Raw genomic sequence first — 12,921 nt, 5'->3', positions numbered from 1 at the left:
AAGTGCGGAAACGTTTGCTCAAGTTTAAAGCTAAGAACCAATTAAAGAAGAGAAGACAGAATGTAATGACACAATAATTTGTTTATGGATGTTCGGAACAAACTCTCCTACGTCACCCCTTCTTCTAACCACCGGAATGATTCACTATACTTCTTTGAATCAAATACAATTTACTAACTGGCTAACTGTTGAACAGAACAACCTATGTTCGACTTAAATTATGTTTAAGATTTTCACTCAGCTAGACAGATTTTGATTCTCTCTCGAACTTGAAGATGTATAGATCAGAAAGTTCAAGAGTATGAGTAAAGCTAAAGAAAATTAGTACGCTCGTAAAACTTGTTGTTCGCTAATAATTCTGGTAACTAACATCTCGACTATTGTCCTTGAAGATCTATATATAGAAGATAAACACCAACGGTCGAATCTTCTAGATAGACACGTGACAAACGACATTGGAAAGTCTCCATAGTATAAGAGTACAGCAGACTCTGTGCACAAGGATCGTGGCCGTACCGAACTGGTAGTGCGCCGAATATTCTTCTGAAACTGTCCATTACTAAATAAGTAGTGGAGGAAAATTCGCGTACGTGGCATTCTTTCATTGGGTACAAATAGCTGTCGTACTGGATTGCAAAGATAAGTGTAGCAGGAGTAGCATACAGCTAGTTTATCGTGGGTGGACGAATGCTAACTTCAAGCAACTACTGAAGCGAGACATTAGACGTGCTCCATTAGACTGCCAAGTCTAAGGAAGTTAGACGCCCTACGTCTAATAGCGAGATCCATTAAACCAACAAGTCTAATGGAGTTAGACTGCACGTCTAACTACGTATCTGTTAGACTACATGTCTAACTACGTATCAGTTAGACTGCACGTCTAACTACGTATCTGTTAGACTGCGCCTCTAACTACGTATCTGTTAGACTGCACGTCTAACTACGTATCTGTTAGACTGCACGTCTAACTACGTATCTGTTAGATTGCACGTCTAACTACGTATCTGTTAGACTGCACGTCTAACTACGTATCTGTTAGACTGCACGTCTAACTACGTATCTGTTAGACTGCACGTCTAACTATGTATATGTTAGACTGCACGTCTAACTACGTATCTGTTAGACTGCACGTCTAACTTCGTATCTGTTAGACTGCACGTCTAACTATGTATCTGTTAGACTGCACGTCTAACTACGTATCTGTTAGATTGCACGTCTAACTAGCAGCGCGTCTAATTAGTCTGTTTCAAACTAAGTCTAACTTAACATATTTTGATGCACCAGCACAAAAGCAATTAGACGGCTTAGCTTCATTCTTAATCAAAGTTTTATTAATACATCATTAAACTAACATTGATCAAAATAATTTGACCTAACAATTTCCCTTTTTGATGATGTTAAAACTTTGCACAATTAATAAGATGAGCACCCATCAAATTAAAGTAAGATTGATATTAATTCGCAAACTTCAGGTGTAATTACTAAAAACCAAATTCCAAAAACCAAGTTCAAAAGCCAACAAAAGTAATTTAAAAAAAAAGAGATTATTGTTCTTCCCTTTTCACGTTTGGATCAGCAAACCCATCACCAGTCAGAAGATTGTGAAATTGCGGGAGAGCACGACCACCACTGGGATTACGGCCACCTCTTCCACCACTTCCGCCACCTCGGTCACCACCGCGACCTCCACCTCTTTTGTTTAGTCTGCATCCTCCTTCATCAACAACTTTTCTTTTAGATCTGGTGCCTGTCAAAGCACCTCCTCTTAAGCTACTACTTCCACTTCCTCTTGAGCTTCCTTCCCCCTTTTTAACATTATCATCGTGAAGGGCAATAAGGCTTTTCTCTTTATCAGCGACATCTTCAACATTTTCCACGACTTGAATTGATCTGGAAAATGAATCAGCTTGTTCCATATGTTCAGCATCAACTCTATTCATATGATTAGTTAACTCAACCATTTGACCTTGAACAAGATTCATTCCAGCCATAACTTCTTGATGAAGATCAATGTTAAATTCCCTTTCACAATCAAACCTTTCGGACTGCCGTTTGAAGAAGTTCTTTTCAAATATGGAATAGGTGTTGTTGAGCATGTTAATCTCATAAGTGTTCCTCTTCATGGTCTTCTCCATTTCTTTCTGAGTTTCAAGAAGAGAATGTAATTCTTTCTTGTTTGATCTTTGACCCTTTTCGATACTCATCATTTTGGATTGCATATCCAACATCTTCTTTTGAACAGTGCTTATCATCTCTGCCATAGACTTTAACATCTTTTCCCCTCTAAGGAGGTTTCTTCATTAGATGAAACTTCGTGAGAGTTAGAAGGAACGGTTTGAATGGGACTAACATGAGTATGAACCTGCAAAGACTGCTCTGGTTCATCTGCCTCAAAATCATCCTTAGATTTTTCTTCATCTCCGAGAATGTCTTCACACACCTTATAAATTTGTTCAAAAGGTCCATCGGAGTGAAGAGGTAGATCAACGACATTTTCATAGATATTCGCAGTTGTTACTTCAGGAGATGATCGAGGAGATGGTGAGTTGTAATAAAGAATTGTGATAACAGTACTTCTTCTGACGACTTATCATCATTGTCTTGTTCCCCCACAGCGGAAGAACTCTTATCAGATACTTTTTCTTTTGAGGGTTCCCCCTCAGATCGTGCTTCAATAGGCTGATTAGCTTCAGCCTCCTTCAATGGAGACTTCTCTATTTTAAAAACAGGGGATACTAGCGAATTTGTTTCTTGAACTTTTGTTTGAATAAGTTCGGCATTATTCTCCTCCTCTTCAATGATTGGATCAGGTTGAACAAGATTCTGAGTCTAATCAATAGTAGACAAATCCAGAAGACAATTTTCTTCAACCGACGCATTTCCCAGTTCAATAAAGTGAGCAACAACTTGCTCATCTTCTAGCAAGATTAAGTCATTATCTTCATAGATTTGCATCGGCTCGTCGTCATCTGAAGAATTACCAAATGGATTCACCCCCGAATAGTCGGCTTCATGAACATATTTGAGGACAGTTGAGATATAAATTTGCATGATTTCGTCAAGTTTCTTTAAGGTATTTATTTCTGCATCGACATTTCTTTCCATTGGATTAAAGTTTGCTTTTCTTGCTTCGAGCATAGGAAAAAGAGCTCGACCTCTGAGATTGGCTTTAACTAGTTCTTTCCTCTTGAGAGCTTCATAGACCTCAGAGGTTTTAGCCCATTTCAGGACTCGTTTCTCGATGTTGACCAACTTCAACCATTTCTCACTTACACCTTTTCCTTTGATAATTTGATCATATTTGTTGGACACTCTATTCATAACCCATGTATCGAAGATGTTAATCTTCGCAATAGCTTTCACGTTGGCCTAATCCATCATTAAGTTGACAATACAAGATGCCTCTAAAATTTCCTCATTTGATTCGGTTGCGATAGCCTTGCCTTTTCCAATAACCTCAACAGGTTTTGGAGTTGGCCTTAGTTCACCGATAGTTATGCCAGCAGCACCCCTGGTGGCTCTCATAATTTCGTGAGGAGTTAAAGGCTTGGAAAAATTTCATGCCAAAGCGTTAGATTGGACTCATTTTCCAACGACAATGGACTTTTCTGGAGCATTTTTGGATACAGGCGACTCGACATTTGGCATAATGGGAGTCTATTCAGATGTTACAACAACAACAGGGGTAATAACCATACCTTGCTCTGTTTCGGCAGAAACAGTAGCTTCAGTAGCTACAAATTCATTTGGACAGACAGGAGACAGAATCCTATTAATATTTTCAACATTTGGACCAACTGGCTCAACAGTTGGCCCGGAAGAAAGTTCCAACATAGGAACAGAAACAGACGAATGCTAACTTCAAGCAACTACTGAAGAGAGGCATTAGACGTGCTCCATTAGACTGCCAAGTCTAAATGAATTTAGACGCCCTACGTCTAAGCGAGATCCATTAGACCACCAAGTCCAATGGAGTTAGACTGCACGTCTAACTACGTATCTGTTAAATTGTACGTCTAACTACGTATCTATTAGACTGTACGTCTAACTACGTATTTGTTAGACTACACGTCTAACTACGTATATGTTAGACTACACGTCTAACTACGTATCTGTTAGACTGCACGTCTAACTATGTAGCTGTTAGAATGCATGTCTAACTACGTATCTGTTAGACTGCACGTCTAACTATGTATCTGTTAGACTGCACTTCTAATTACGTATCTGTTAGACGGCACGTCTAACTACGTATATGTTAGACTGCACGTCTAACTGGCAGCGCATCTAATTAGCCTGTTTCAAACTAAGTCTAACTTAGCATATTTTGATGCACCTGCACAAAAGAAATTATACGGCTTAGCTTCATTCTTAATCAAAGTTTTATTAATACATCAATAAAATAACGTTGATCAAAATAATTTGACTTAACAGTTTATGATCTCTATAAGAGTTTTCATGAAAAAATGCTGATAAATTTTTATTTTTAATTTATTTTTTTTAAGTATCCTGTTCAAATATGTGTAAAAATAAGATATTAAAAAATTAGCACACCAAATTTTTTCTTACATTGTAAGGGAAATTTGACGAAATGACCCTATTGATGAAGGTATTTGCCTCAATGGTCAACGAAAAATTTATATAGCTCTGGTGACCACTTTAATTTTTTGGAAGAAATTACCCTTTTCGCGTAACGCGAAGAGACTTCGCATTTCGCGAAGTGGAACAGTGTGAAAAGTCTAGAATACCCTTACTATTTAATATAACCTAGCCCTTTTTTTACATTTCTTTTCTTCTCCTTCTCTCTCTTCCCGCTCTTCTCCTCCTTCTCTATAAACTGGCCGGCTGCGGCGGCAGCGGCAGCGATCGATGGCGATAATGAGCTCCACGACAAGCATTGTTCCTCATGGTACGTTTATCCTATGATACTTGAAGTTTATTATTATTCGTTTCTGCATATTCGAATCATTATGTTGTTTAGGATTTTATCCGATGACACTTCCCGTTTCGCGAAGCCCTTCCCGTTTTGCGAAGCGCTTCCCGTTTCGCGAAGCCCTTCCCGTTTCGTGAAAGTCCTTCCCGTTTCGCGAAGGTCTTCCTGTTTCGCGAAGTCCTTCCTGTTTCGCGAAGGCCTTCCATTTCACAATATTAATTATCCCATTTCTAAATCATGTTTTTTATTGCAGACGGAGTTTTCGTTTTCTATAATGGAGAGTGGAATTTGATGCTGATGAACTATTGTATTTTGATGTCTCTACAATTAAAACATTGGATTTACCCCAAAGTACTCGGTATGCAGAATTAGATGATAACTTATATGATAGACTTAACGTGCAGAAATCTATATATGATTTAGTGCTGCAAGTCAAATATGATATTCCGAATATCACAAATCCTAGACCTGTTTTTACTGATGAAGTGAGGATTTGAACACATTTATCACGCTTGATTATGGGTCAAACTATGTCACCATTGTGTGTCTCTGTAGTAGAGAAGTCACCGTTTACTAAAGAAAAGATACCACTACTTACATACCCAAATCAAGAAAGTATACTACCACCACTTACTCAAAATATTGTACCAGAAGTTGTACCCTCGGATGTCTCTGTTGAATGTAATGAAGCCGGAGATAACTCTTTGCCTCACATCCCACTTACTCAGGACTTGCATGCATCACTACCTACACCAACTAGTGTAAGAAGAGCATCAACGGGTACACCAACTAGTGCAAGAAGAGAATCAATGGGTACACCAACTAGTGAAAGAAGATCATCAATGGGTATACCATCTAGTGCAAGAAGATCATCATTGGGTACACCACCGACAGACCCGACAGACATATCATCAACAGACCCGACATTTGTGATGGCATTAACTACTGAAACCGTATTGGAAGTCAGTGTATTGTTTGAAAATAAAAAAGAACTACAACTGATGCTATATAAATATGCGGTGACTAATTATTTTGAATTGAAAGTGGAGAAGTCAAGAAAATATCTTTGGTATGTGAAATGTTTGGATGAGACATGCAAGTGGAGATTACGTGCCTTGAAAGGTAAACTATCTGAGATGTTTGAGATCCAGAAATTTGACCAACAACACTCATTCTCAGTTTTGTCGAGTCTAGAAAAAAAATGCAAACACCAGCATGGGTTATTGGGAAGTGCGTGAAGAGTAAGTACATGGACCATCCCCATAATCACTTTCCTAAGAAAATAAATGAAGACATGTAGTCAACTTATGAGATATATTTGACTTATAATAAGGCTTGGAGGGCAAGGGAAATGGCTTTAATGGCGGTGCGAGGAACGGGAGAGGATTCCTATGAAAAATTACCATCATACCTTTACATGTTGGAGAAGAATAATCCGGGTACCATAACAAACATCCAGGTAGACGAGCTCGACCACTTCAAGTATATGTTCATGTCCCTAGGCCTCTCAATTAGGGGTTTCAAAGCCTTTTGCCGTCTCGTATTGTGCGTTGATGCCAATTTTCTTAAGAACAATGTGGGAGGAGGTCAACTATTGGTGGCTATTGCATTGGATGTGAATGAGTAACTATATCATGTCGTATTCGGCGTTGTTGATTCAGAGAATAATAACTCTTGGACTTATTTTATGCAAAAACTGAAAGAAACAATTGGATTAGTTGATGATCTCGTCTTCGTATCTAATAGACACCCAAGCATAATATTCATCTTTATGTGATATGACCACGATGCGTGCACATATCACATAAAGATGAATATTATGGCGAAATTCAAAACTGATAATTGTCATGTGGAGTTTGATATGGCTTCTCGTGCGTACACTATCCTCCACTTTTATCGGTTTTTTGACAAGATCGAGGTTCAAGATCATAGGATTGCTGCCTATTTGGAAGAAATTGGGTTTCAAAGATGCAATAGAGCATTTTTCCCCGATAAGAGATACAATCAACTCACAAACAATTATGCTGAGAGTTTTAATAGTCAGAGTAGGGAAGCTAGAAAGTACCCCATATCCGCAATGGCTAAGTATTTAAGATTGACAATACAACATTGGTTTAATGATAGAAGAGAAAAAGTGTCCAACCACCAAGAAGTTTTATCTCCAACTTATGAAAAGTTATTACGTGAGGGATTCGAGAAGGCCAGATTCTATATAGTATCATCGCTTAACCGATTCGAGTTTTATGTGCATGACAATCGGTCGCATTTTAAAGTCAATTTGAAAGACATGAACTTCACTTGTAGGGTATTTGAAATTTCCGGTCTTCCTTGTACGCATGCAATGGTTGCTGCCCGTCACCGCAATTTGGATTTTTATGACTTTTGTTCAGGGTATTATTCAGCTCACATGTTCAATCTATTTAACAAATTGTTTAATCGTTTTATTTTCCATGCTGACAGGTATTACACAACAGAATCTTGGATGAATGCATATGCGGAGACATGTTACCCTGCTGGTGATGAAGACGATTGGGATATTCATGAAATGATCAAGGAACGCGTGTGTATAAAACCACCTCGTAAAGTTAAGAAAGGGCGCCCACAAACAAAGCGTAAGTCATCCCAAGGTGAGGTCCGTAAGGTCCTGAGACGATGCAGCTCATGTGTTGGACTAGGACATAATAGAGCAACATGCAAAGAAGTCATGCTTGCACCATCTACTGTAAAAGCATCATCATCTAAGCATCATGAGTCATCATCTCAACAGCACGAGCCATCATCTCAACAGTATGAGCCTTTAGAATGATTGTGGTGATACGTTGTAGTGTTCCTTTGTTAATTGAACTTAAACAGTGTAGTATGTTTGGGATAAGTTGTAGTATGTTTGGGATAAGTTGTAGTATGTTTCTTGTATCATGTGTATCTGTGTACTGATCAATACTTAGCGAAACGCTAACTACTTAGCGAAACGTAAAGTCCCTAGCGTAACGCGGATACTCTCACCTCATCTTATCTGCTAATAAGCAATCCCCTATTGTTACTTTAGAATGTTTATTTGTCTTGGGATATAGCGCAATCCTTTTTTGCAACAAGTGACAAAATGCGTCGACTTCCTATGAAATGGGAAAAAATGCAGTATATATCAAACAACATTAAAAAACAACTTAGAATAACATTAATGAATTATGAATTTCACGACTTACATGATCTTTAAGCCATGTGAACTTTGTTAGAACTCTAACAAACAACTTCTTCGCTGCTTCACAAGTATACAAAGACTTTTTTCTAATCATTGGTGGCTGGATCTTTCAACCAATTATCTAATTGAACCAGCATCTCATCATAAAATTTTTGAAGGGGATTGACAGTTAATGGATCATTTGTCTTTTCCTGTTTTGACAATGAAGGGGTGGTATAGTCTTCATCTTTTTTTTTGTGCTTTCTCACTCTTTTTTTTTTCACAACTCCTTTAGGTGGAGTGTTATATAATTGGAATTCATCATCATCGTCCACCTTCCCATCCTTTTCAACATTGACCTTATCCTTCTCAACCTTGACCTTATCCTTCTTATTCTTAATTATTTGTTGCATCATATCGGAGAGCAACATCTCCACAGCATCCACCTTCCCATCATTCTCAACCTTCACATCTACACTCTCCTCCACCTTCCCATCCTTCAACTCCATCTCATTCGTCTTCATCTCCTTCAAAAATAGAACAACATTGTGGTCAACGTTTACTTCCCGAAACAATATTTTACTTCGCTAAGTATAAATTACCTCAGTTTCATCTCCTCCGCCTTCCCATCATGCAAAAATAGAACAACATTGAACAACAATTGACTAAGTACTTAGCGAAACGCTAAGCACTTCGCGTTTCGCTAAGCACTTCGCGAAATACTAAGTTTTATTATATTACCTCAGTCTTCTCCTTCTTGTCCACTTTTCTCTTCTTCTTCTCCTCCTCCATATTATCTATTCTGGATATTACAATAGCCTTTCTTTGGTTGGATTTGAAAAATAACAGTTCGGACATAATGACAACCAACTTTTTAATAAAAGACTGGTGATGTGCTTGAGTTTCTTCGTAAGCTGTTTTCATCTCTTTGAGCTCCTCCTTCACCTTTTTGATGAGTTCCTCCTTCAGCGCTTTTACCTCCTCCTTCAGCTCTTCACATTTACATCCAACAGAAGATGTTGGAGGTAATATAGAAGTTGACATCGCGATGGGGGGACTAGGAATGTTGGTGGGAGGACTCGATTCATAAGCAAGCTTCCTCTTCAGGTTTATTGCTTCTTTGAGAGAGGCTTCAACTTTTCTCTTCCTAGTGGAAGGTTTGAGAGTAGGTTCTTCATCTTCATCGTCATGTTCACTTTTCTCTTCATCAAAATCCTCTTTGACTATCTTCCCTTCTGTAAATCCCTCAAAAATTGATCAGTTGACTCGTCTATTTGTTCAAAGTCCACACCACTATATAACCTCTTCTCCATGGAGGACTCTTCCATCTCAGTCAGATCCGTGGTCTCAAGGGCACACTTTATCTCGATCAAGGTATTCTTCCATTTGGAATGATAGACTAATAACCTTGGGCGAAGAGGATCATTAAGCTGATTCTTTCTGGAAAATTTAGGGACAAAGCCTTTGAAGACCTCATATGTCCACACTTGAAATGTCAGTACAAACCCATAAATGTTATAAGCAAAAGGAGCATAAGGATCATCACTCTTTTTCTTATTATCATAATATTGGTGACTGAGATGTTTCATGTTCTTGTTCAAACCCTTAAGGGTGGCTTTAAAGGTGACCTCCCCCCATGGAAATCGGAGGAAAGTTTCCTCGTCATCCACCATGTAGAGGATTTTTGGAAATACCACCCTCCTTGGGTCATATGAAAATAGGTACTAGCAAATCAGGCATATCAGCCCCATCTTCCACGCATCTTCCTTATTTTTGCATTTCAAAAAAGCAGTCTCCACCTCTTGCATTCGTACACTCGACTTCCCTTTAAAATATTTTACCGAGAGAGGTGGACAACCTTGCCATTCTTCTTCGTTCACCTTAGGAAACCTGTCAAAGTTTAGGCTTGTGACCAAGGCGTACTCCTTAATACCAAATACAACTTGTTGCCAATTGACATTGAAAGTTATCTCCTTGGAGTTCGAGCTTACTCTCCTAAGAAACATGTGATGTACAATAGTTCTTGAGAACTGCAACACTGGGGCTGCGAATATATATCTGAATTGTGTATTATAAACCTTTTCCACAAGATCCATTTCCTCAAACTTCATAACAATCTTCTTCAGGAAGAGGGCGCTTTTCCAAGAAATCCGACCAGGAAACTCAGTAATTGTGGTTTCTTCCATCTACAAAAGGAACAACAACAAAAATATAAGAACAAATACATAAACCATCGCAAACCATAAGTACTTAACGAAACGCTAAGTACTTAGCGAAACGCGAGGTACTTAGCTTAACGTGAGGTACTTAGCGAAACGCGAGATACTTAGTGAATTGGGAAGTACTTAGCGAATCGGGAAGTACTTCCTAAAACCCTAATAAGGGATATGCCCATTGAGAAACCATGAACATTAAACTTAACTTAACATAAGACGAGCAAAAACCCTAAACCTAAACCAATAACCAGAAATAGACAAGCAAAAACCCTAAAACTTAACATGCAAAAACCAAAACCCATAAACAAAAAACCATAAAAAGACAAGCAACAACCGAAAAACTAAAAAAACCTGAGATTAATGACGGACGAGAAGACGGGCAGAAAGGATCAGCCTTGGCAGGGAGGAGTTCAGTGAAGAGACAGTTAGAGAGAGATGACTCGAGGGATAGAATAAATGAAATGTTCACATGCAGAAATGATTTTTTTAAAATGTAAGGTATAGCGCGTGCAGAAACGCGCGCCTCTTCGACATCCTATGCGCACCTCTTCAACTTTCCTAACGAAATGTGAAGTCCCTAGCGAAACGCGAAGTCCTTAGCGAAACGTAAAGTCCTAGAGAAACGCGAAGTCCTTAGAGAAACGCGAAGTACAAATTTTTTTATTTTCTTTATAGGTAATCTATCTCGTTTGACCATGTATCAACAACAAAGACATAGTTTTGAAGAGAAGCTGTGTTAGCAAAACAAATCTTATTAATTTTAATTGGAAACATTTAGATTCTTCAAAAAAGGCATATGATCTGCAAATATCATCATCGACATATGAACAATAAGATGAACAAAAATATGAACCAATATGAACCAATATGAACATATTAAATTGATTTAAGGTTAGGGTTTGATTAAGAACAACATAAATCATTTGAAATGAAGATAATAGAAAATAAGAACATAAATTGATTTAGGTTTTTCAAATGAAGATACTGGAAACATGAACATAAATCGATATAGGGTTAGGGTTAGGGTTAGAGTTTGAAATGAAGATATGGAAATAAGAGCATAAATCTGTATTATAAACATCGATTCAGGGATAGGGTTTTCTTATCTTTGTTTTTCGCCGCCGCTGACGTTGGCCTAGCCGTAGCTGTCGTCGCCGTCGAACAAGAACAGAGAGAGAAGAGAGAGAAAGGAAATAAAGGAAATTAAAAAAATTAAGTATTTATATTAAACCTAATCCACTTCGCGAAACGCGAAGTTACTTCGCGTTACACGAAAAGTATAATATCGTCTAAAAATAATAAAGTGGTCACCAGATCAATTTTAATTATCGGGTGACCACGGAGGCATTTAGAGCCATCAATAGGGTCATTTCGTCAAATTTCCCCATTGTAATGGTACCATTAATTTTTAATTTAGATTCTTGGCATTAGGGATTTCATTGGGCGGTTCGTGCGTCTTTTAGTTTTATTCAGGGGATTTTTTACTACAATATTTGTGCCACATTTCATTTAGGAGAATCCCACATAACACGATTTATACAACATTCTCTTAAAAAAAATTTAATAATATTATATAAACAAATTTTATTAATATTATTATAAAGAAATATATTAGTGATTTTATATATTTAATTGTGTTTATATGTAATATTTGAAGCATAATCAGAGTGAAATCGGAGCGGGTAACACAAATATTATTCTCGCCCCATCCCCAATCAACTACCGGTCAAACTAGATAAAAACCGCCCTAAATGAGGAAATTCGGTTCGGTTTACCGTGGAACGGTTTCAAATTGTTATCCTTACTTTACAACCCATCTTCATACCTCAATGATAAGAGAAGGTTATGTCACCGCAACGTGTATAAAAAAAAATAGATAATTTCAAAATTCTTATCATTTTCTTAATTTGTGCAGGTGTAGTCAAGATATATTATCAAAAAAAAAGTCTATAATTTCAAAATTCTTATCATTTTATTAATTTGCTTAGGTGTAGTCAAATTATATTTAGAAGGTATGTAACTTTTAAATTTTATCATTTTCTTAATTTGTGTATATATAGTCCAGATAGATTAAAAGATGGTGGTTAATTCAAGTTTTTATATATTTTCTTTATTTGCGAAGGTGTAGTCAAGATATTTCAACATAAAGTCGATAATTTCAAATTTCTTATTATTTTTTTGATTTGCGTAGATATTGTTAAGGTAGATTAAGGGAATGACGTTATTTCAATATTCTAATCATTTGATTTATTTGCGTAAGTGTATTCAAGTTATATCAACCAAAAGTCAAAACTTCCAAAATCTTATATTTTTTTTTATTTGCGTAGTTGTCAAGATATATTAATAAAAAATAAATAATTTCAAAATTTTAATCATTTTTTTGATTTGCGTAGATGTAATCAAAATATATGTGCAAAAGTCAATAATTTCTAAATTATTATCATTTTCTTGATTTATCTAGTTATAGTCAAGATAGATTATAAAGAGATCGTTATTTCAAAATTCTAAACATTCAAGATTTATTAATACAATGTCGGTAATTTTAAAATTCTAATTATTTTCTTATTTGCATGTAGATATATTAAAAGAAGGTTGTT

The 12,921-nt window shown here is 37.0% G+C and overlaps 1 protein-coding gene across 1 annotated transcript; it reads right to left on the bottom strand.

Annotated features, from left to right (window-relative positions):
* Positions 1-1,544: 1,544 nt before the first annotated feature.
* On the bottom strand, positions 1,545-2,261 carry LOC124924556 (keratin, type I cytoskeletal 9-like). Its single transcript, XM_047464576.1, has one exon. The coding sequence runs from the start codon at positions 2,259-2,261 to the stop codon at positions 1,545-1,547; it is 717 nt and encodes a 238-aa protein (XP_047320532.1).
* Positions 2,262-12,921: the final 10,660 nt, after the last annotated feature.

The sequence above is a fragment of the Impatiens glandulifera genome, chromosome 2, assembly GCF_907164915.1.
Source record: "Impatiens glandulifera chromosome 2, dImpGla2.1, whole genome shotgun sequence".
Lineage (NCBI taxonomy): Eukaryota > Viridiplantae > Streptophyta > Magnoliopsida > Ericales > Balsaminaceae > Impatiens > Impatiens glandulifera.
The sequence above is the reverse complement of the archived record's forward strand: the minus strand, read 5'-3'. Positions and strand labels throughout refer to the sequence as shown.